This window comes from Parus major, chromosome 6, assembly GCF_001522545.3.
Source record: "Parus major isolate Abel chromosome 6, Parus_major1.1, whole genome shotgun sequence".
Classification (NCBI taxonomy): Eukaryota; Metazoa; Chordata; class Aves; order Passeriformes; family Paridae; genus Parus; species Parus major.
This window is the reverse complement of record NC_031775.1, coordinates 27,049,661-27,075,125: the sequence shown is the minus strand read 5'-3', so window position 1 is coordinate 27,075,125 and position 25,465 is coordinate 27,049,661. Positions and strand designations below refer to the sequence as shown.

Below are 25,465 nucleotides of genomic sequence, written 5' to 3'. Positions count from 1 at the left end.
TTTTCTGTAAGCTGACAGGACACTGGATGCTCTCATCAGAGGTGGACATTTTGTGCATGGGTGATTTAGTCATTAACAAAATTAACAACATGGACTTGCTTTCCATGTGAATGTGGAAAGAGACAAGTTCATTATATTGGACTGCAATATTTAATATATATAATTTATGTAATGTTATATACTGAATATTATTACTGGACACTGTTAAGGTATTAAGTCAAAATGTGGTGTGCTTGATACTTGCACATGGATCACAAGTGCAGGGATACAGTTTTTTTGTAACATGCATGTTCCCACTCATCTGTAAAATATTAGTCCTTAACTTTGTGAAGCCAAAAAATTATTATGGTAGGCAAAAAGCAGTGTGGAATCAGTATTGTGCATCATTAACATATTCAGAAAGCATAAAACCTTAAGAAATGGGTAATTGATGTTAATTAAGATGAAAATTAAATACATGGAAGATATCTCATACTTTCATAATGCATTTTAGCAAATATTGAAATATGTATTAAATATAACACATTAAAGTAACACACTGTATTTCACATGTTTGCATTGCTTCACCCAGAAAAAAATTAGGATAAAGATTTAGTGTCCATTTCACTCCTTTTTCCTACCAAAATAAACAGAAACCTAAATAAATTGCCTAGGGACAAAGGCTTGTTGCAGAATAAAGCAGAACAGTCATCAGAGCAGACTCTCCCAATTAATACCACCAGAGTCTGTAATGAAAAGTGCATCACCACAACCTGTACGACTGTTTTGTGCTACAGGTGAGGAACTGATGGCCCAGGCAGTGAAGCAATTTGCAAAAAAGGCACCTACAACACCAGAAAGGAAAGAACTGACATTCAAACCCAAACTTTTCCCAACTGGGATATTGTATTTCTCTGCCTCTCTCAGTACTCCTGACCGTGGCTGCACAAATACAAAAGGCTAAGAAGCTACAGCTATTTAAGCCTATGAGAAGTCTAATTAACTGGGATTTTCAAAATGTATGTGAAGCAGAAAAAAAACATAACAAGGCTCAAGCTACAGGATTCATTGTGGTTTCAGTTTTGCTAATTGCATGTGGGTCAATTGACTGCCAAAGCAGTCTGGGCTAATTTGCTGATGTCACAATTTAACTGCCATGGTGCACTCAACCCAATGAATCCCAAACAAAATATCAAACAATATTCTGTCTTCCAAAATTTACTTGTGTAAAAATTGAATGGCATGGATAAAAATAATCAACTGTTCAAATATTCATATTCCCTATAGTACTTTTGCTACTATACAACTGTACTAAAATAACATTACATTAATTTTAATTAAGTTTTGCATTTCAAAGCATTTTTTTCCACACATAGTATGTTTTTATGCGACTTCTGTCAATACTTGAAGATAAAAGGAAAGCCAAGGGTTATATGTTAATTATTAATTATCTGTTGAAAAAAATGTAATGAGCTTGGTTTATATCAGGTCATACTAACTCTCAACTATTTTTTATGAACTGCTGGAGCAATAAAAAATATAGCTGCAGGAATGATAAACATTGTATTATTAGATCCTTGAAAAAAAAAACTACTCTACTTTTTTGTAGGCTGTGTCATACACCCATGGGTTTTTTTAAAAGCTCTATTTGTGTGTTTTTTGGTTTTGTTGTTGGTTTGGGGTTTTTTTTTGTTTGTTTGGGTTTGGGTTTTTTTTGGGGGGGGGGTGTGGAACTTTCTGGCTTTTTTTTTTTTCCCAACCTAACATTTCACAGGTGTTGGCAGGTTCCCCCAGAAATGAGTATACTATCCAAATTCTGTCACCATAACCCTGCTATTTCCTTCTATCCAGAGAAGGGGAAGAAGCCTTGAAGGTGCCCAGATGAATTGCACAGCCAGTGTTTGCTCAAGAGGGATGACCCCAAGGAATGTTTGTGTGTACAAATATCTACAGAGAGTAGAGAAGGCCCCCCATGGAATTTTTTGATAGCAACAACACTGACACTCACAGCAGTGAACACATTCTGCTGACAGAGTAAACCAATTAATAGTGCAGGCACTGAAAAAATAAGTTGGTGAAGTTATTTAATTTCCAGCTGCATTGATCTTTGCATCTGCTTTGCATTGATTATTAAAGCTCTAACTTTAGCAGGAGGTCATCCACAAAGGAGAAACTTCAGTGCCTTCAAAATTTTTTAAGAAAGAAACAATTATTCTGAATGTTATCAACACCAAGAGATAAAAAAGTCAATGTGCTTATTTTAGATGGCAGGTACTATCCATACTGGGCAAAGTGACATACAAACACATTGGAAGACATTCAGGAACTACATGAATCCCACCTTACTGCCACTCAATTGCACACATACATAAATGTACCTGAAAATCAGCTCTGAAAAAAAAGTCACATATTTGCAAAGAAATGGATGTTTGTGGAAGCAGCAGTAAATGTTCCATAAACTAAAAGCAATGAAAATTATTGTTTGCATGATTTAATGTAATTTTTAGAATACATGATTAGCATTCAACTGTAAATAAACAAAACTTTAGGTAGAAAGGAAGAGCAGAGCAATAGTGAGGAACTATGTCTTCCAGGCTTGGACTTTGAGTTATTCCCCTGCCCTTTGGAGGAAGGACAGTCCAGATTTAGTTTCTTTTATGCTTCTACTGCTGAAGGTGACTCACCTAGGCCAAAGTTGCCCACCCAGTGCAACTAAAATTTCTGGAAACTCTGAGAAAACTATGGAGTATCTACAGAGGAGTAGTCACATTTTTCCCTTGAAGACCTCTTGCTGTAAAGTGTCAAACCCTTCCATTCTCTGTTCATATCAGAGTTCTCGCAACACTTCTGTTGTTAGCAGCTAAATTCAGTCTTTTCTTACAGGGCTTTGAGAAATGGAAGGTTTGTTTGTGTTTTAATAGGGGACAAAAAATTGACACAATGCTGCAAAGACAGAGGAAATACAAACATGAAGAAGTGTCTCACCACTTTGGGCCAATATACAACACCTGCTCTTTAGTTTTTGGTAGGAGACAGAAATGAATCATCTGTTTTGGTGCAATCCTCTTTATTTACAAAGAACACATCCACCATCCTTATTCCTTTAGTATTGTGGAAACCAATTCAAATTATTTTTCTTGTCAATAATTCTAAAGAAGTTATCTGCCTTCCTCCCAGGGTCCCAGTAAGGACTGCCTTTCTCATTGCTGCTTTTTTCTGAACAGGTAGTTTGCTAAAAATTCTGCTAATGCTCTTATGTTTACAACCAGTCCCATGGAAAACTCTCAGACCATGGAGCTCAAAGCACCCTCAGGCTCTGCCAAGTGGCCACTTGCCTCAGGCAATCATTTTCATTTGGGCCAGTTCCCTCTTTCTCTAAAACAACCTTAATTTTACCTTCCTGTTAGCTTGAAAACTTATCCCCAGTACACTTGCAAGAGTTAACCAGAGAGTAGAACTTAATATCACCATTACAAAATTAGCATTATCTCCAGAAGCATTTTATATTCTTATTTAGAAAGCTCAATTTTGATAATAAATTCTACTGAACAGCATATCACAACTATTAATTTTAAAGTACTGTTATCAGCAGTAAAAACTACATCCAAGTTTCCTTTCCATGCATATCCCAGGAATCACATGAAAAGAAACTAATTTATTTTGATTATTGCCTTTTGGGAATCTTCAGGCTAACTCCACTATGCAAATGTAAGAAAGAACTTTGGTTATTATGTTAAGAAAAGTGAACAATTTTCTTCCCTTGGTCATAAGTACATACAATTAAAACACCTACTTAGTTTCTTTTTCCTAATTTATTCTTTTTAATAAAGAGCTCACCAATTTATTTTTAAATCTGTTGTTGTTGTCTGTTATCTTCTTTACCTTCTGAATTTTTGTGGAATGAAGAAACAGATCTGTTAGCAAGCTCTCACAAATACTTTGCATCAGCTTTGCTTAATTACAACTTCCCAACATAATTTTTTTCAATATAATATTGAGTCTGTCACTGGTACCATTTAATACTTCTCTTTACAGAGAACAAGCATGTTGTGAGCATTACTAATATAAGAATTAATCAGATGCTTACTTTTATGAATTGACAGCATTATAAATACAATCTCAATTTTACAAAACTAAAGCAAAGAAAGTGAATAATAACTCTCAGTACGGGAGATTTGACTCCATGGGTTATTTGTATTGTTAACAAGAAGTCAGGTCCCCACAAGTATCAGAGTATAAAAAGTGAACACTGAAAATTGGGTGGGATGAATTGTCATTTGGAAGTGCCTTTTATACTGACTGCAGAGGGAGTCCTGAGACAAGATCTAGTGGCAGCTAACCAGGCATATTGCTTGAAAGGTTCATTCAGAGAGGAACCTAAATTTTAGGTTGGAGAGAATGCAGAAAACGTCAGCCTAAAATAAATGCCCCAGTTATCCTCAGTAAAACTAGATCCACAGTTGAAATAAGCAGTCATAGCTCTATTGATTTCAGAAGAGCCTGAGCAATATAACAAGTTGAGATTCTGGTCCTATGAATAGCTCCTTTGACTTCAGTAGGATTACTCACACAGCCTATGAGTAACTACATACAGATGTGTAAGATATTTGCTAAGCAACAGAGAAGAAGATAGCAAAAAAGAAAAATTATCTGTGAGCTGAACAACTTTTAAACATAAACTATATAATCCTGTAGACACCTACACACATGAATACTATTACACATTGGGGTACTTTAATTATCCATGTTAATATTTCTTAGTTTCCTTACATCTGCTGTTGTTGGTTCCTTGCTCACCCTGAAACACACAGTATTGCTTTTTTTCCTTCAAAAGCTGTTGTTCAAGAACACACCATATTGTCTGTGTTTTAGTATTGCTAAAGTAAATGTGCTGCATTCCATAAGCAATATCATATACACAAAAGCCATTACCATCTTTTCTAAAAGGAATACTTTAAAGTATTGTCATTTGAACAGAAAGCAAAAAACCTCGAGCTGAAATGCACATACTCTCTACATTCATTAGTGCTATTGACATAACTGAACTTCTTTGTTCTTATTAGAGTTACCATAGAAATGAGCCTAAAGCTATTACATGAATTGTTACTGCTATTAACAAGTAGTCTATTTCAGTTTCATTTGTCTATTTGCAAGAATTTTTGAATATTTGAGAGAATAAAACTACCTTGATAATAAAATCAAGGCTAGGAAGATGGAGGGTTTTTTTAAACAAACATAAGCTTATTTAATAAAAAGAAGCAATAAGTTGAGTGGCATCCATACACTGTATAAAGCAAGCATTTTCTACAATTCCATGTTTTTATGTTTGTATTTGCTATTCTTTCAGAAAGGCAAATGGTGCACAGCTGACTGTATAATGAGATGCTATATATAAATGGCATTAACCTTTAAAGTTAGGCAAGCACTTTACACACACAATCCATGCTTTTTCAAGCATTTTCACCTAAAAATGCAATCATGCATTACTTCCTCATTGCTCAAGAGCTTTATAGTGTATTACGTGAGGAAATAACAATCTAAGTCATCTTTCAAGATGTGCACTCTCTTCCTAGTGTGTAATTAATGTATAAAAAAGCAATTTACATTGAAGAAAAAGTAAAAATCTATTTTAACTAATTGACTGATCCAACATACACAATTGTATATTTCAGACAGATAAAGGGGAAAATTTTTTCAATCAGCGTGGTGAAACCTCCATGCCTGGGAACATTCAAGTTCAAGCTGGATGAGGCTCTGAGCAGCAGTTCTGGTTGAAGTTGCTCCATTCAAGAGGGTGGGACTGGATGAACTTTAAAGGCCCTTCCCAACTCAAACAATTCTATATTTCTATAATTCTAGATAACAACACATGGCACATTGGCACGTGTATTTTGTGTGTCTGAGTAGAGGGGAGAAGACACTTCATAAACATCAGTGACTACAGGCATTTGGACTATAGGTAACAATTCTCTAAAACATCTGATGGGACCAAGGGTACAAAAGGTATCTGAGCAGCAACTGGTTTACCTTAGGAAGGGCAAATATTTTGCTAAAATAACTCAACTAAAAGCTGTGTGGTTTATAACCCCATCTGTGAGTTTGTTAGTGACCTCAGTGTAATCTTGTCAGCAAAAAGAAAAGTTCAACCCACTATTAAAAAAATCTTTTGGATGCAGATTCTATCTTCAGTGTGATGCCTTTCAATCAGAAGTTAATGAGACAAAACATTTGAGCTATTAGAAATCTGGCAGGTAACCTATCAAGTTTTCAGTAAAATGATCTATGAACAGATTGTTTTTTACCTATTAGGAGCAGAGGACTGAAGGAATACTTTAAATATGAAACATGCAGAGAAAACAAATAATATTCTCTTCATATTTCTTATTTGGCAAATCTGGATGATAGATCTTTTCTCGTATAAAGGAGGGAAACAGGAGCTTCATGGATGGGCTCTTGTGTGAATTCAGGGTATAAAATGCAAGAGGCCTAACAAATCATTTGGGAGAAAATAACAGCTTTTGTTTCTTCATCCAGTGAACTAAAAAGTCGAATTTTACAGAGAAAGGTGCTGGTAGAAAGATTTGTGAGTCTTTGGAGTAAAAAGGAGGATGAGGGATTAAAACCTAGAATACATATCTGATCTTTTAACACAGTGTAGCATTATTCTAAAAAAATGCTTTTCTTTTCCTAAATCTTGCAATATTCAGGGACTCCTTTATTTGATAAACAAATAAATCTTTCCCTTTTTCTACACCTGCAGAAATTTCCATGCTTACCTGTAAATGTTATCTTGCTCTGTCACAAATGTTCCAAATTCTTTCTGTTTTGTTTTTGGTTTTCTTTGGACACTGGGGTTTTTTATCAAGATATTGCCATGAGAATTATGCTTTGGAAATCCTCTCATCATATTCTGCATTATTCTTTTCAAGGAACAAGCTCCCTGAGAAGAGAAATATTCCACTATCTTACTTCAGCCCTTCCTAAAACCCTTTTCTAAAATGTCACAAATCCATGGGAGGGATGGGTGGGGGAAAGTGTCAAGGGATGCCAGGCAGGAGGCTGTTCATATTCTCCTACTCAAAGTTTCATTGATCTTTTTGGAGCTATAAAATAAAAGAATGATACTTTCCATTTTTCCTCGATGCAGAAGGTGAATAACTTTGATGGTATAAGGTAAGACAGTCTATCTGCTGTCCCTTGCCCTCTCAGAAGGCAGGAGAGAAGAAGAGAAGCTCATCCAGGAGTTAAAGGATAAATATAGATTACAAAAACCTGAGATAAAATATATCTTAAGAGAGAGTTATGTAGGTATGAAAAAAATATGAACCAAAATTTTGTTATGAGCAAAACAAAATTCCAAAGCTCGAGGTCTTAACTTAGGGAAAAAATATTTCAGCTAAATAAATTGAAAGACCAATAGATATGGGCAAAGAAAGTTAAATTCAGTGTAGACAAACATCAGCTAAAGTATTTTGGAAGACACTTATTTATCCATTTTCATATATACTCAGTGTAACAGTTTTTTACATGTACATGTGATAGAGCCTAATTTCAAACTGCTCAGCAAGATTTGGGCAGTGCTCTGAGCAGTGGGATTGCTGAATGAGCAATGAATTAGGAAAGAAAATGGAGAGAAAATTTCTAAATTAGTGGGAAAACTGAGACATTCCTTCTTCCCAATGCAAACAACTTGCTCCTGCTTTGTACAGGATTGAGGCCGTGCTGTGTTCAATTTGGAATCAATACCATTCCAATTTAGCCAGGCATTAAAGTCAGAAGGTAAAACAGGACAAGGTTCTGAACTTTCAGCTACACACAGGGCTCTACAAATCTTGAAAAATTACTGGCTTACCTCAAGAGCCTGATAAAATTCATTACTAAAAGATGACAAGAACTGGATGGTAATGTTCCTCCTCCTTCAGGGGAAAAAACATCAGGAGGAACAATAAAAAGATGCACAGCTTTTAACAGCACACTTTTCTGTATTTGTTTGTGTTCTTGTTTTATTTCTATTACTGTAGTTTAGGTCTATATTGAAGGTAACATCTAAAGAGCCAAACATTCCTGTCTTTAAAGAAGGATGAAAGAGATTAAAAGCTCATCTGCCAAATGGGCTCTAAATAGATACTTCAGAAATCTTTTCAAAAGTAGATTGTCTCTGTGTGTTATTCATTTAATTTGTTTGCAACACTTAATTGCAAAATCTTATAAAATATGTTGATTATAATAAGAAGTTTTCTAGCTAGATTAAAGGAAAATACGGTATGGAATGTTATCAAAAACTTGTATTTGACATGAACTACAGCTGGTGGTCAAGAGCAGATTGAAAATAAATGAGATTTCTTTCAGCATTTACAATTCATAAAGCTACTGTACTCTATTACGAGAGAAAACCAAGTTTCTCTCACTATACTCAAGGAAAGCCAAGATTCAGAACCAACCATGGAGCTCTGAGTTCCAACCCAGTTGCCTGAGATCCTTTTGCTCTTCTGAAGAAGCTGATTCACATTCATGTTGCATTTATCAAACAGCTTATTTGAGCTTTCATACAGTCTTAGAAGTACTTTTATGATATTAGGAAAATAAGTCTTGGAAAACTTCAGAAACTTTTTTGTATGAGAATCTTTTCTTTATCAAATGATGTCTAAAGACCACATAAAAAATATTACATTTCAAAAATCTAGGAGAACAATCACAGAAAACAGAGCAGACCTAGATCTGGAAATGGATACATTTGTATTTCTTCTTAAAAATATCCAATAAACCAACCTCATTTACATGGGAAATTAAATCAATGTACTACTACATTTCATCACAACAAAGTTTTGCACAGAACTATCGAAGTACTGAGACAAATTTAAATGAAATATTATTAAGTTGAATATTGTAATTTAAATTACCTTTCATCTATATTTTGCAAGTAATAAGAAATAAATGAGAATTTGCCCCTAGAAGATTCTTAACAATGTTCATATGAATAAAAAAACCAAAAATACCAGAAGGAAACAAGTACATTTTCCATATACATTTTCCTTTGTAGCACCAGTTCAAGCTAAACGTTGGCATTAGTATATTATTACTTCAGTGGAGGAAAATGGAAAGTGCTAGTTACCTGGCACCTTTAAAGCACATATAAATTCATTGTAGATCTACAGTAAAAAGAAAAAGTTATTTAAACATTAGTGGTGCCAGTATAGTAAGAAAAAAACCATGAAGTAGACCAAAGCTTGTCTTTAAAAAAAAAATAAAAATCAAGATTATGGGACATTAAGCAAATGCTTTTTCCAAAAATCATCATAATTAGAAGCTCCAAGGAAGGAAAACATCACTGTCTACAAATTTTAGATCTCATTTATGAGAGCAAAATGAAATATCACAACTATCAGTATACAATCACACACATGTAGTATACATAAGTTTAACCTCATTTAAGTGTAATGAATTGTTAGGCAGGTAAGAACAAAGATTTGGGCCAGATTTTTCAATATAGCTGTAAGAATTTAGACCACAAAAGAATAAGGTGATTTTATGAATATTTAATGAAGATTTTAATTGTGCCACAGGTTTAACGATAAAAGTACAGATTCTAGTATAGAGAATTTAGCTCCTTTGAGGGGAGGTTCAGGTTGGATATTAGGAAACATTTATTTACAGAGAAGGTGGTTAAACACTGGAGCAGACTTCCTAGCAAGTGGTCACTGCCCAAGGTTGTTACTGTATAACAAATTATTATTTATTTATTTGGACAATACTCTTAATAATATGGTTTAACCTTTGGTCAGCCCTGAAGTGGTCAGGCTAAATAATTCTTTGTAGGATCCTTTCAACTGAAATACTCTATTCAATTCTATTCTATATATTCTAAAAATGCCACCATAAGGAAAATCTATGTTTCTGTAGCCTAGCGCTGTAATTCCTTTAATTTTTGACAGGAGAAAGAAATGAAGTTTTCTTCTTCAGCATAAAAAAGTCAAGGGTATAAAATGGGTATTTAAATTGCATATACAGGAGAAATGGGAGGAGTAACTGTTCATCAAAGTCCCCAACTTTTTCTGAAAGACAAAGGTACTACAATAATCTTAAAGTTATTGATACCTCTCTCCGGCGAGAAGCCCAACAGGTTTGTTTGATTTTCCAAACGACAGCAGCTACCAGCAGTAAGGATAAGAAACAACTGCAATTACAAAAGAAAAAAATAATAATTGTAACTTGTGAAAAGCTCATGTTTTTAGGGTATCAAAGGTAAAAAAAAAAAAAAGGCATTCTAGCATGGAAAAATAAACCCCAAAAAGTGGGGAAAACTAAACTCTACCAGAATTACAAAGAGTCAACCATCCACATTCAAAGTCAAAAGCAAATACACATCACATGCTCTGGTTTTCTCCTGGAAATGTTATCACTGTTTCCATTAGCCTGGGATAAGTTCCAGTACAGCCATCCACATTCCCACAACAGTCTCAACAAATAAGCTCTTCATGTTCTGCCTTTAGTACATGGAAAAAGAGGGTGAAGTACAGCAAAAAATAAATAAATTATAGCAATTTGTATTTCTTTCACTTTGTAAATTCTGAGTAATTTCCTGGGTTTGCAAGAAGGGTAACTACACAGGGAGCATAATTAGTTTGAGGAACTGGGTTAGCACATGACAATAGGCCTGTGTTATCTTATTGAGTATTTCTATGGTTAATTGCCCAGGGAAAACATCTCCAAGGGCATCACCATATCACAGTTCCAAAGACACAACAGAAGAAGAAAAAAAAGGAAAATTGAACAGCTGCAGTGCACAATCAGAGCATATACCTTCTCTCTTGCTTCAATATCTTTGTATTGTAACATTTAATCCATAAAGTATTTTGGTAGAAAGATCATTGAACTCTCAAACTCTTTTAGTGTATTTCTGGATACTAACAAAAGGATTCTAAAGTTGGCATTTGTAATTACTCAGAAGATCTTTCAAATTTTTAGAGATTTGTTTAATATAATTATGTGGATTTACTAATTGTGTGAAGAACTTTCACAAATGTTGGCACTTCTGCTGTACACAGTGGTTTCAATTAATACAACACTAACTATGGAATTACTAGGCATCCACAATTTTATTCTGCCAAAAAGCTTTTCTTTAATACAGGAAATACCAAAACTTCTGGAAGTAGTATAGTTCAGAGGAGTACTGTGCATAAGTGCAAAATAACACCAACATCTCCCTGTAAAAGCAAGTACAAGTGACTATAAATTTATATTTGGTGTCTAGGGAAGAGCAAAAAAAAAAAAGCCCCACTGACTATCAGAATAAATTCATTTTTGCAGCAATATATTTTAAGGTTTTTAAGTCAAGAAGTACTTATAAACAGTATTTCCCAGAAATGTTTCCACTGCACTGTCCAGCTGGTACCTGCAACAGATGCTTTGGGGCAACATCAGGGTACTGACGTGGAGCTATAGATTCTATAGATTGGGATGTTGTGCATGAAGGAAAGGAAAGCCATCTCACTCTTTTCCTCCTTCCAAAACCCATTAAATTAGGGAAACAACAGCAACTCTGTTTGCAATTATTAACTCAGTGCTCCTGGAATTTAGAAAAGGTTAATACATGCAAGGGAGGGAACTGGACACAGGAAACTAAGGGAGCCTTGCACTGTGTGACTGATTTATTATGACCAGGAACAGAATCTCTACCCTTAGAAAATTCTGTCCTTCACATTTATTAATTTCTTGAACAGTTCTCTTAAATTAGTAGAATAGAAAATATTCAGAGTTCTGGCTGAAAGACTTCAGACAAATGAATTCTGTGTTCTGTACATCAGTGGAGTGGTTCACACACTGAATTTTCTTGTCGTCATTCAAAAAATCAATCACTTGCAAAGCTAAAATCAGAAATGAGTGTCTCAAAGTCACACCCATAAAATACTATAAACCATTGGAAGTTACAGCGTTGATAATGTGACTTTTGTACAATCTTTTCTTGGCAAGTAAATATTTTATTTTATTATCTTCTTTTTTTTTTCCTTTTTTTTTTTTTTTTTTTTGGTAGGGGCTAAATATAAATAGAAGGGAAAAAAAACCCCAAAGTCTATGCTAAAGAAGAGAAAAAATACATGGAAAATAGATTTTGTGAAATTAACCTAGTTCCAGGCTGTGGTGAGATAACATCCTTGGTTTATGTAGGGCAATTAAAATTAAGGCTGACTGCAAAGGATCTCACAATACAGAGTGACTTGGCAATAAAATAAGAGAATGAAATTCAGTGACAATGAACTGAAGGCAATGTGCACAAGAAAAAAATAAAAAAACACCACAACTAACTACAAATACACAATGATAGGTTCTAAATTAGCAATTACCACTCAAGAAAATGATCTTAAAGTCATTGCAGATAGTTCTTTGAACATATCAACTGAATGTTTAGTAGCAGTCAAAACAGAAAATAGGATGTTAAAAGAGATTAGAAAAGGAATAAAAAACAAACCAGAAAGCAGTGGGATGTCAGTGCATAAATCTATAGTGTGCCTGTACCTTGAAGCAACCATCAGTTTATCTCTAAAAATCTAAGCTGAGTTGAGAAGGTATAAAGGAAAGCAGGCAGCTTGGCCAGGGGAATGGAATGATAGAAGTTCACTTTGGCTATGAAACAACAGGGAGTTGAAGGGAGCCATAATAAAGACATTAACATCACAGGCAAAAACTGTTAAAAACCAGAAGGATGGGTGTAGGTGGATGCTCTCCAGTCCCCTGTTATACTTCTTATCTCCTCCTTGTGCCAGAGATATAAAAAAAAAACTGCAGGGCAAATTAAATGAATTAAAAATTTGCCATCAGGCAGATAAAAAAAACAACTGTCAGAAGGGCACCAACATCAGAAAAGGGAGCTTCTAGATGGGTAGCAAAGCTCCCAAGTATCAGATCCACTAAATTTTGATGGGACAAATATGTAATAGCTGAGAGGTCTATGCATGACAGAAAGAGAAAAGTGGTTGAAAATGGTTAATGGCACAGAGGTTCAAGATACTGTACAATGGTCAATATTTAGATGATTTTTTTTTAAATACACAATCACTGCTAAGTTGTATTTATGAGAACAAGGAAGTCAGGCCTCATTTACATTGCAAAGGATTTCTTTTCCCCTTGGAATGAAGCAATTCCCAAACCAGTTTAGAGACAATTCAGTACGAATTACAGCTGGGATGCTGAAAGAAAAAGGGTTAAAACAACCCTAAATACTCAGGTGCACAGTAGCAAGCAGCACTTGAGAGATGAATTTATCACTCTACAAGGTACTGCCAAAACAGATATTATTAGACATGTTCTTTAAGATCTGCTATTGACATTTTCTGAAAGGAGATTGGAAAACATGGAGAGAATACAGAGAAAAATCACAAAAAATATTTAAAATCTGTGGAAAAGATCAAATGGCAACTTGCCTACAGTTAATTCACATGATCATAGATTATGTCCACCGTCTCTGACTCTCCAGTTGAGACTCTGAGTGACACCCAAATAAACAGATACATGGATAAATGCCTTTGCAAAGCACATGGGCTATGAAATGCTAACCCAGAGTATAGAGTGAATGACTTTCTTAGCACTTAGCAATGTAAATCTTCCCAATAAGACAATTGCCATACTAAGACACTCCTAAAACCACAGCAGCCCAAGCATTATCCAGATTTTGCACTCTCCAGAACAAAAAAAATCAAGTGCCAGAAGGATACAGTTTTGCAGTTTCCCCTTCAAACCATGTGGAAGAAAATAGGAGGAAACACTAAAAAAGCATGCTTGAAAACGAGCAATTCCTCACCAGTTGCCCAGATTACAGATTGATTGGAAGTTTTTGGTTTAGCATGATTTTGGAGACAATAAACAATTGGAGAGGGGATTAACTGCAGAAGAAGAAGTCTTGAACAGAGTTTGAGTCCAACACAGCAGAGGGAAGTGGCCAAGGAAAGGCTGCAAGAGAACACCAGGGCTAGCATGGATGTCTGAGCTGTGCAGATGCTCTTCCCAGAAGGGCTCTGCGTCATATGAAAACACAAATATTGATTTAATAGAAGAAAGAGAAGGGAAATTGCAAAAAATAATTACTGCCTGCATAACTATTTTTGCAAGCTACAGAGCAAATTTTTGACTTCTAGAGGTCACATTTAAACATATTTAGTGCAGACCTGGCTGAGGAAATGAAAGTGTTTTTCATAACTCAGAAATTAGTTTTTCTGTGTTTCTTTAGGCAGCAAACTAAAAAGTGTTAGGGGAATTAGTGTATGTGCTGCTGCTTGTTATGGGCAAACTGAAATAAAATCTGTAGCTATCCTTAAAGAAACTTAAATTGCATGGATAAATAGAGGGGAAAATCTGTGAAATGTAATGATCAGCATGTTTAGACTAGATGAATTAATGACACATTTGTGCCTTAAGCTCTATGAATGCATTATAAGTACACTACAGAATTTTTGCAGTAGTATTGATGCCTATAAATTACACATGGTATCAAAGTAATACTTTTGTTAAAGTGAAATAATTTACTTATTTTTGCAGGGATGTAAAAGGAACTGTTTCATGAACTAAGCATAAATATTTTAAGACTCAATACTGTAAATGCAAGGTAAACAGAACAAGAAATGTGCCATCCTTCGTTATTTCTTTTCTCATTCTCTGATTATTTAACACACAAAGAGAATTGTTGCTTCCATGATTTTACTTAAGACTAATTTGCACAATTGAAAATAAATTTCCACGAACAGATGAAAGCAAACACTTTTTCAAAACTATAGTTTTTCAAAATTTGCATCTAGTATATTTTTAAATCTACTAAAATGAAAAATGAAGTGAGATTCTACTTTGAGCAGCCATCACATTTACTCTTCTTACAGGACAAGGTACAGCAGCACCCCACAGCTGAGCGTGGGGTCACCCACCCTGCTTGGGCGCACCCTGGGAGCAGCACAGCTGGGCCAGCACAGGGTGCCAAGACTGTCCCAGCAGGTGCCATCATCCTGTCCCCATGCTCCAACAGGTGACAGACCCATCCCTGTGCTCCAAGGGGAATTCCTGCATTGCTGGCCTAGTGTAGATCTGGAATGGGCTTTTGAACAAACCCCTGCGGACCAGCCCTGGAGCTCAACTAGAAGATGTGCAGTGTTCACTCCAGACCCAAAGCAGCTGTCAGTCCATGGCACTAAACTAGAGCTACTTCAAAGTTAAAACAAATGCATTCAGTGAGGATGTCAGGTCCTCAGCACCAGCTTGCCCAAGTGAAGATTTGTTACTTCCCCTGCTCACCAACAGAGACAGAAGCTCCCAAATTTCCTTTCACCAAGTTTGTTAGGGGCATAGCAGACTCATTTACTGCCCACATCTATATATTTGCACATATTTTAAAGGCTCCTCCAAAGTCTTTTTTTGAACTTAGGAGTTGGGCCATCGAGGCAGTTATTGCTCAATCACTTGAGTCTTGCTGTGCTGAGACAGTAATTAAATATCCCTCTGTATCCACAAACCTCCTGCCTGTTGATCTTTCTTTGACAAGGGCACAAAAATGTACAGTTCCCTAATTAGCAATCTAAAAAGTGACCCCACACTCTATTGCTTCTCTTCTAGTACTAACATGAACAACAATTTAAAATATTCAGTAAAACAAACACTGACAAAAACACTTTTTAATGTGGATATATGCAAAGAAAACAAGTCTCATAGCTAAGTTAGTATTTTCAAGGTAGTACTTCAAAAGTTTCCTAACAGATCACATTAACTGTTTTTCTAAGAACTGCTTTCCCAACACATTATTTACTATCTTTTTATTGGCAAATAGAGTCCATTTTAATTGATATTTTATAAAGCAAGCACAATTCCAAAATAAAAATAATTGAACAATTATTTTTCGAACACCATGACTTCAAATAGCAATTATTGTCACAGCAATTGATTTCTCTCATTGTACTTGACAAGAACATTGTGTTTATGATTATGATGGGCTGGGTTCAGCCATCCTTGTGTTATCTGGTATACACATGACAAGCAGCTCCAAAGATTTCAACAGGATTATCTGAAGCACAAAGAATTGTAAACATAATATTAGAAGTCTGATATGTATGACAGCAGTAAAATGTTTTAAAAAAATGTAATGATTAATTAAGTTGCTGCAAATCACAAAGTTTTATAAACATCATTATAAGTAGGACTATTTCAGTGATTAGTAATTCAGAACAATTTCGGGAATGAAGTGCTTCAATTCCAAATTGAAATGTGTAAGGACTTAGGGAACAATAGTCTTGGCTAGCAAGGAAGTAGGATATGCAAATTGCAGTTCATGGTAACACAGCGTGTGGGGTCAGGGAAATAAATCCTGGCTGTGAAACCAAGACATTTCAGCCAGGAGTGCTGAATTCCTGCTCAGGGAGAGCTCTGGCTGGCACAGCCAGTGAAAGGCACTGCCAACAAAGCCAGCTTCACCATCCAGGTGATTCAGGAATGTCCTTTTCCTATTCCTCCTTGTCATGATGATACCACCAGCACCAGCAGCTCCATGCATTGGCTCCCAAAACTCCCTTTTCTGGACATGATTAACCAAGACTGCAATCTTTCCCTCTTCAGCTACAAAATGTCATTGTTGCACAACCTTAAATACCACAGGCCTTTTCCCAGCAGCCTACATCTACATTCCGTTCTTTTCCCCCACAGTTTCTTTCTGAATTAAAGGAACCCAAGGAAAATGTGAGCCCAGTAATCCAAAAGCCACACTGAGAGTTCAGACACTCAGTTCTTACTTTCCAAACTGCAAAGTTGAAGAAATGCCTGAATATGAGGTAAAGTATCTACAATGGTATTTAAAACTCAAAGTATTACCAAAAATCATTTAAATGCAAATTTGTATTTATTTGTGTCTCAAATGGAATTCACACAAGTTAAGCAACAAGTTTCAAGTTCATTTGAAACTAATTACACGCATAATTCTTCTTATCCAGATGACTGATTAAAACGTTATTTTTTGATGCAGTCCTGAAAATCCATATATCCCTATGAATAACTCTTGCATAAAGTGTCTCATGAAAGTCACATAACGGCCCTTAAAATTCTCTTCTCGCATGTCCACAACTACCAAACTGATACAAAACATATTAAGAGTTAATAAAAAATATATATCTGCTTTCTAGTCTGGTCCTTCCAGGCTCAACAGTGTATTTGGTAAGAATGCATGGAAAAGAATATCCACATAGGATTTGTTTTACTTTGTCATGGTTAAAAAACCATCATACTACCAAAAGAATGCTGTAAGTCTCCAGAGCAGCACATTAAAAATAACTATTAGAAACATCATAAAAATAATTTTGTTGAGTCAGAAGAGCAAATATAAATAAAATTATAAACCAAGGCTTCAACAATGGTATTAATAAAGCTTCACAATTTAGGCTCTGAATACATAATGGGAAACAGGGAGACTGAAGTATCAATGGCACCAACTGCATTTTATATGAACTTTATTTTAAAGTAAGCAGTAGCAATGAAATATAAATATAATATGTATTAATTTATTAGTTAGAACAGCTACTATTTTTGTGCTAAATAATTTATTAATATATATTGAACACAGAAAACCAACTTAATCCTTCCTCTCCCAAGGCATAAACTCCTCTAACAGTTTAAAATCATCTCTGACAACAGCCTCTGCAAAGCCTGGGTTTATTGGTCTTTCCTGTGTAATGAAACATCAAAAGTCCTCTTGAAAGTAAAGAAGAAAGAAATGTTTGTACAGAGAATTTGTAATTAGCAGAAAAATTATTATGAAAAAAGGTACTGGTATTTTTTTCATTATGCACATGTGCCACAATGTTATAGAGGATGGAGGGAAGCATTAAATAACTTTATTCAATAAAATAATTATTAAAAATAACTATAAAAAAGCACACATACATTTTTTTTAGACTTCTATTTTCCTACATACATAATTCATGCATAGATCCACAAAGCTGTGGTTTTATGTTCAATATACCACAAGCTGCTATAGTGAAGTATGAATGAAAGATCAATTATACAAACAGCCTTTATATTCAACTAAAAAGAGAAAATGGATGCAGCGTACACCAAGATGCTATTGAGAGACCAACATTCCCATTTAATCTGCCAATCCTATATCAGACTAAAGTGAACCACGTAAAAAGACTCTGAAATATATTACACAATAAAACTCAAGATGTGAACTTCAACCCTCTGCAGTTCCTCCTTTCCTCTTTGAGGCAACAAATAAAAAAGATTTACAATCAAAGTGATTTAATCTCATGTAAAATGAAATTAATCTCCACAGAATAAACAGAACATCACACCCATGAAGTGTGATTATGTTTCTTTTAGTCACAGAAAAGATTTTCATATTTCATATAATTTTATGGGTTCGCCCTTCATGGGTGAGATACTCTATATTTCCTCTCAATAAGTGATATTACATGTAAAAAAGTACACATAAAATTTATATATATTTGTCCACTGAAATTTTGGACAAATTATGAAATACAGAATTTAACATTTTCTGCAGTAGCTTTTCAGAATAATTCTAAACTGTATATTGTTTCAATTTAAAAAATAGTTATACTTTCACTTTCGCTTTTTTGCAATGGTCTTCGTGATTTATGTTAATTTAGGATTAAAATTAAAGGGAGGGGGGAAGAGAAAGACTCATTTATTTTAATTACTGTCAGCTAGTGAAATTAGGGAAGAAGAATTTCCACCAATGCTAAATTTAAGCAATTCCAAACCAAGAGATTTGCATTATTTCAAGAATATTTTTTTCAACATTTTTCAATATTTTCATTCATTCTTATTTTTCACTGCTCTCTCTAGTGCAGTATCTTTAATGATACATCACAGAAATATGAAATTTGTTTAGAAAGTCACCCTACCGTGTCAGCATTGGTTAGCATGATAGACTGAAATATAATGAAGAAATTTAACACATTCCAAAAAACTTTTCCCTTCAATCTGTAACATTTCCAAAACTTTTTTCAAACAGGCAAATATGCTCAAAGGAGTAGGTGTAAAAAAGTAGTAACTTTCTTTATTAAAAGTCCTGTTAAAATTAAATTTTCCAAAATTTCCAAAGCAATGATTTTTTTAGATTTCCAGGTCAAAGAAGCATCATTCAAGAAGAACACTAAAAATTCTGTAATTGTACTGATTAAACAATACAAAGCCTCTGATTCCCCTCAACCTGATATTAGAAATATCAGAAATATCAGATATTAGATTTTTCAACCAAAAAAGACTGAAAACATATTAGGAAAGAAATATAATTTTCCAAGTGATTAAGTGTTTTCCTAAAATATCACCAAAAATTTATTGAAAACATAGAAAACTAACTATGATATAGAACATGATTGGGCCACATATGAAGATTAAATTCAGAAAAGAAAATTCAGATGATGATGATGATGATGTTGATGATGATGTTTATTATTAATAATATTATTATTAATATTAATATTAATAATAATAGTAATAATATTTTCAAACAGATAATATAACTATGTAATTCCTAATGTGGCTTTTGGAGTCTACCCTTGAATTTCAATAATTTTTGCTTCTATTGGCAAAACACAGCCTCTCCTGCCTTGGATTCCAATAGATAAATTAGAAAGACCACAAAACCTCCCACACTAGATGCTTCATTTGGTACCAGGAAGTTTTACTGGAATATTTGCATTAATATTCCAATACAGAAGATGAATTCCTTTGAATTAAGATGTCCTTTCTAAAAGAGGAATAATCAGATTTAATATTTTCGGACATATGAAATTCACAGCATAGCGCTCGGTCTAGCACCGTCTTTTCTCTCTCTCTGTGATTTATTAGAGCTGAGCACAGGGACCTGGGATATTTCTGCCCTGCCATGAGGAGATTGCTCATTTCTTGGCTGTCACTCAGAGCCCAGCCCGTCACACCGACCGCGCCTGCAGAGACAGGCGGGCATGGGGCTTGACAAAGCTGCTTGTCACCCGCCGTAATGGACAATGACACTACTGCCTAAAGGAAAACATTAATATTTCTTACTTCCTTTATTTTTTTGTTATTGTTTTCCTTCATCAGCTTTCACCCCCCTTCACTGTATTCCTTACATCTGGGAGCAAACTCCAGGAGTTAACTTTGCAACTGGTACATTTCATAAGAAGACTGAATTCCTTCTCCTTGGAATTAAAATGACAAAAGCAAAATTTCAAGTCCATTTATCACAGAAGAAAACCTGTTCTAGTTCTTCTGTTTAAACTACAGAGGACTGGAGTTTCATAAAAAAGTGACCAGTTTAAGCAGTCAGAAGAGAAATTGGTGTGAGCACAAATGCTGCTGAAGTCTAAGAAAACACCAAACTGGATTTAAGAAAATACAATACAAAATATAGGGAATCAAAACATAAACATTGTATGAATTATCTGTGATGCTTCTTAGGATACAAAATCCAATGCAGCTGTAGAGAGACACACCCCTGAAAGGAGAAAATGCCAGAGCTTCAGAAGGCACAATGAACACCTCTCACTGTATTTGATACATAAAGGAAGTGAGACTTCCAAACTTTAAATGCACTGACTTTAAGAAGAGCCCCATACCTGTTTTATAGCAAGCAGGTACATAGGTCATCTTCAGATATCTGAAGATATCTGTTATCTATTTTGTGTTTTGAGGAACAGTGTCTGCTGAAATCAAAATATGGTGAGCACTAGTGCACTCACACAAGCTTTCAAATGACTCAAAGGACAAAACCAGAAAGAAAAAAACAGAAAGAAAATAATGGAAAACAGCTCTGTTCACTGATTAAGTGACTCATCCCTTGTTTTGAAGAGCAACTGATCCAGCAGTACTGGGCAATCTCCTTTGCCTGCAGGCCAGTAACAAGTGGCTGCCTTCTCCAGAAATATGAGCACACCAAATAACTCCACAGTGATGACAAAGTTTCTGTATGATTCAGAGTGCAGAAGACACAAAGTTACATTCAACAATTTAAAACAAATATTTAAGGAAAGCCCAACTCTAATTGCCCATCACAGTACAGATGTGCTTTTCCCAGTGGAAGTCAAATAACTCTGTGCTTCTAAGTGAGGTGAAAACTTTAAATGCATCACTAAGTAAAAATCAATTTCATTCTAGCCCCAAAAGTAAAATCCCTTTTGCTGTGATAACTTGATTTTCATATTACTATAAAATACTCTAATTTAGATTTATAAGAGTTCTAGATTTTCTGAGATTCCAGCCATGGATTGTGATCTGATGCCAACATGCTGTGTTTTGTCTTGCTCACAGAAATCAATATTCGACCTCATAAAGATAAGCACACCAAAATCCAGCACTAATTTACCATCCTTCATTTTACCAGAAACAAAACAGGAAGGCAGGGATACAGACCAAAGGATGCTGGTAAAGATCAGGAGCTCTCCCATTGCAAATTCACCCCCAGGGTGTTGGATTCAAGCACTGCAGCTCTCAGGAGCTTGGACACTGCCACCCCCTCCCAGTGCAGGGGACACAACTGAAGGGACTGCTCAGAGATTCTAGCACACAGTCCTACAGGTAGAGTTAATAAATCTGGTTCTTCAGCATCTGCTGCAATTCCTGTTGTAGCCCATGCTCACCTGTACCAAAATATCCATCCCTTCTTTCTGCAATAAGCACTGGGTATATTCTGAATATTGTTTTCTCTCACTTATACTGCTCACAGATTTAACAGAAAGAATGTACCCCTGATCTTTAATGACCATAATTTTTCATGGAATTTCTTAAAGCACACGAAAAAGAAGGATTTTTAAACTTTCAAAAAGTCCATATTGTTTAACAGTGCTTTACTTATTAAAACCAGGAGATTCTGTAATTTATGACAACATGAAGATATGTCACAAAGGTGACTAAAATATTCTATTAAGTCAGTCAGCTTCACTCAAAGTAGCAGAGGCAAGGGAAGTAATAGTTCTGGGAGCTCAGAGAACATGTCTGATGAGTTAGTAGTTGGTACCATGCATTTGAAAAAGGCTTTAAAAACATAATTCTGGCTGTAGCACTTGCTTATCATTTCCTATCACGAGTATATTAACAGCTAACCTTTGTCATCTGCACCAATTTCACGCTTGCCTGGTTTTTGATTATGAGATTTAACCACATTTCTTACCAGAACTTATGCTTCAGATTCTTAATACGAATAATTATCTGGGAATTGCTTGAGTACTGTTATAAATTCTGTTACACTGTTATAATTTTATTTAAAAGCAGGTATAAAAATCAAGTGTTTCTTAGCTCACCATTTAGGATTTATTCAAATCATAGATAATAAAAACTAACAAATATTGAACAATCAACTTTCATGGATATTAGATGTGATCTAAAGAAGTAAATAGTATTTTCAGAAACTAAACCTACTTCTATACCCTTATGAAATGTCTAAAATGTCTTCATACCTACTTAGTTAAATCCATATATTCATCTAAGAATTGAAAACACTGAATATTTGTTTATCCCTTAGAGTTTGAAACAAAAAAAAATGTGCCAAACATTAGGATATTTTGGGGTTTAATGGCCAAGGTAATACAGAAATGTACTTTTTTTAATTGTGCATACTGTATTTCTTCCATGTAAGAAAGATCATTCACATTTGCTGCCTGTGAATTTTTCCAATGAGATCTGTACTTCTTTAAAGAAGATGGGAAGAAAAAAAGTCACAAACTTCTCCATTTGTGTGATAGCTAAAAGTCCTCAGGGCACTGAGCACAGCAACAGAGATGCCACACTCTCTATAAGACAGTTTGGAATCTCTTACTACTCTTACATTGCATTTTTATTCTTAGAGGAAAGGTCACTGAACCAGCAGCTGCAACAAAACCTTCCAGTAGAAAAAGAATGACATTAAATAGGGTAGGGGTTTTTAACAATGCATATCATGGTCTAAAGCACTCCAGTTTCAGTAATATCCTGCCTCTTTTTTTCAATATAACTTCTCTTTACCTTATCCTTGAACTTTTTTGTTCTAGGACATACCATATCAGTATCTTGGTAAATCAAGCAGTAATTGCAAAGCTAATAATAGATTTTGTGCCTTATTATGTATAGTTTTAAATAAAGTCCTTACAGAACAATACTTCTAAAACAGTTCATCTTGATACATCAGGACAGTTAATGCCTGTTTTGATGTTTCTGATTCAAGCAGTAAAATATCCATTTCATCTTTCAGTCTGGAACACAAAACCTATAAAGGAACAGTTTTAAGCTATATTTTTGCCTGGTTGTTGAATAGCTGTTATTGTCAAATGGGTCTATTTGCTGCTTTGGCCAGGCAGGGAGAACAGCATTTTGCCACATCCTCAGAAATAGAAGTATAATACTGGATGGGAGAAATGCAAATGCAGGTTTATCATGAAATATGTTTTGTTATGAAGCATATTCAAATTGTCTTTAAAGACAATTATTTTCTCTATCTATAATCTTAGTAAATATGGCCTGGGTTATTACTGTTACCACTGTGATTTGCCACAGTCACAGTATACCTCCCTCCCATTCAGTAAACAAAACCAAACCCCACAAACAGACAAACCTAAACCCACACAAAACAAGAAACAAACCTAAACCCTTATTAAAATTATTCTTTTAGTCTACAAACTGCTGGCATCCTACCTGTGCATTTACCCAGAACCAGCTGAATGAGACAGAGCATGGCACTGGGAGAGACAATGCCATGTATCCTGAGATGGAACAAACTGCTCCAAGTTTACTTCTGCTATTTGTCACATGCTCCCTCTGGTCTGTTGTACTTGGACAGGCTTTGTTTTCTTCTATATGGGTTTGTAATCTAAACCTTAGCATAAGTTTTAGAGCTTGCTGTCTCCCTATGAAAAAAACAGAAAAAAACCCCAAAACACAAAAAAACCCACCCAAAAATCAAACACCCAAAACACCACTAGACTGACCTTTAGGCAATCAGCATTTTATTGCTTTGTTTGTGGTGAATGAGGAGAAGATATTTTATATCACCTACTAACCTTCTCTCCATTAGCCAATGCCCTGGGTACAGAAAACTTCAGGGTCTGTTCATTTCTGTGCCCATTTTTGGCAACAGCAATAAACAGAATTTAGTCCATTCACAATATTTAAGAGTCTGATTCTTTAGGTACCGTTCCTCAGAGCACAGGAATTAAAGTCAACAGAGAAGCCATGCTGTGAACTTGTGAAATAGAGTCATGTCTGTTCTAGAAATACAGAAAGTCTGATGAACATACCTGTCTGTCACTGTTCACATTTTGTGTACACTTCATGGTTATTGGGAAATATCTTCATAGCAAGATTTCAAAGCACTATAACTGATCCAAGAGCATGCAAGTTTGTGACATTTTATAAGACAGCTGAACTTTTAAGAAGTGTTTGAGTGGAGTTTTGTTCACATTCCAGAACAGTTGTCTATTTGCAGTTGAATCCCATCTCTGCATTCCTTCCAGAACCAAATCTCAGGCATCAGCTACTGCCTTTCACAATTAATCTCTAACCCATGGAAACATTAGTAGTGATGTGCTGTGCTTTATTAAAAATAACAAGCTATTGAACATTTTAAGTAATTCCATGGAAGTGTTTATAGAGAAATCACACACATGAATTAGTTGAGTTTAGCTGGCTCTTCTTAATCACTGTAATATATGGTACAAACCCAGCTAATCTTTAGGCAGTTTGAAGACTGTACCACTGAATATGAAACACACAATTCCATAAATGCAAGGTTCCAGCAGCTGCCTTTAATTGGTCTGGACACTGCAAATTAGGGAGCACAGTTTGAAGGCCTCCTTTCAGGCATTTCTCAAGATTCAGAAGCTGGTTAAGACACTGGTTTCATGGTAAAGAGTCATCAGGATTTCAGTCAGAAGACAAAAAAAAGCAATTTACCTGAAGAAGGTGACAAAGAACTGCACCAGATCCATGATAGTATTGTGCTGTGAGAAGGCAATCTGCAAATAAAATAGAAGTAAATTACAATATTTTCAGACTCAACAGCTCTTTTTAGGTGAGGGCTTTATGGCTCCATGGATGATTACTTTCAAGTGTAATTTTAGTCTAGTCTGCACACACCTGCATTTATGATAAAGTGAGATGAGCAGCTAATTCCCATATCCTTGCAGGTATCAAAATACAAACAATGGAAGATAATACTTTCACTTAAGCAAAAATTAATAGAAATATCCACTTAATGAACAATTAAAACAGTATGAAAAATATTAAGAAATCATATTGTTATAAATTGTCTTGTTTTTAGTCAACTGTTTTGACCAACACCATCTTCCATTTTAATAACACTGAAACATGCTTTTAGAGAAGACAAACAACATATAGTGCTTAAAATTAATGCATTTAAAATATTTTAATTGTATAATACCAAAATTAATGCATATGTTAATTTAATTTTTAAAAAAGATAGATCTGGTGCATAATAAAACAGTTTCAAACAAATTACTTTAAAGACAAAGTAATAAATATTCTTTTGGGCTAC

At 34.9% G+C, this 25,465-nt stretch overlaps 1 protein-coding gene across 3 annotated transcripts in view; it reads right to left on the bottom strand.

Moving 5' to 3' along the window:
- ATRNL1 (attractin like 1) overlaps window positions 1–25,465 on the bottom strand; it is a 431,935-nt gene that overhangs the window by 189,677 nt on the left and 216,793 nt on the right. For all 3 annotated transcript variants that reach the window (XM_015633605.3, XM_033515621.1, XM_015633604.3), the window contains exons 25-26: window positions 24,865–24,926; window positions 10,075–10,153 (exon numbers count right to left, since the gene is read on the bottom strand). In XM_015633605.3, coding sequence (XP_015489091.1) covers window positions 10,075–10,153; window positions 24,865–24,926 — 141 coding nt within the window. The remainder of the gene's footprint in view (window positions 1–10,074; window positions 10,154–24,864; window positions 24,927–25,465) is intronic.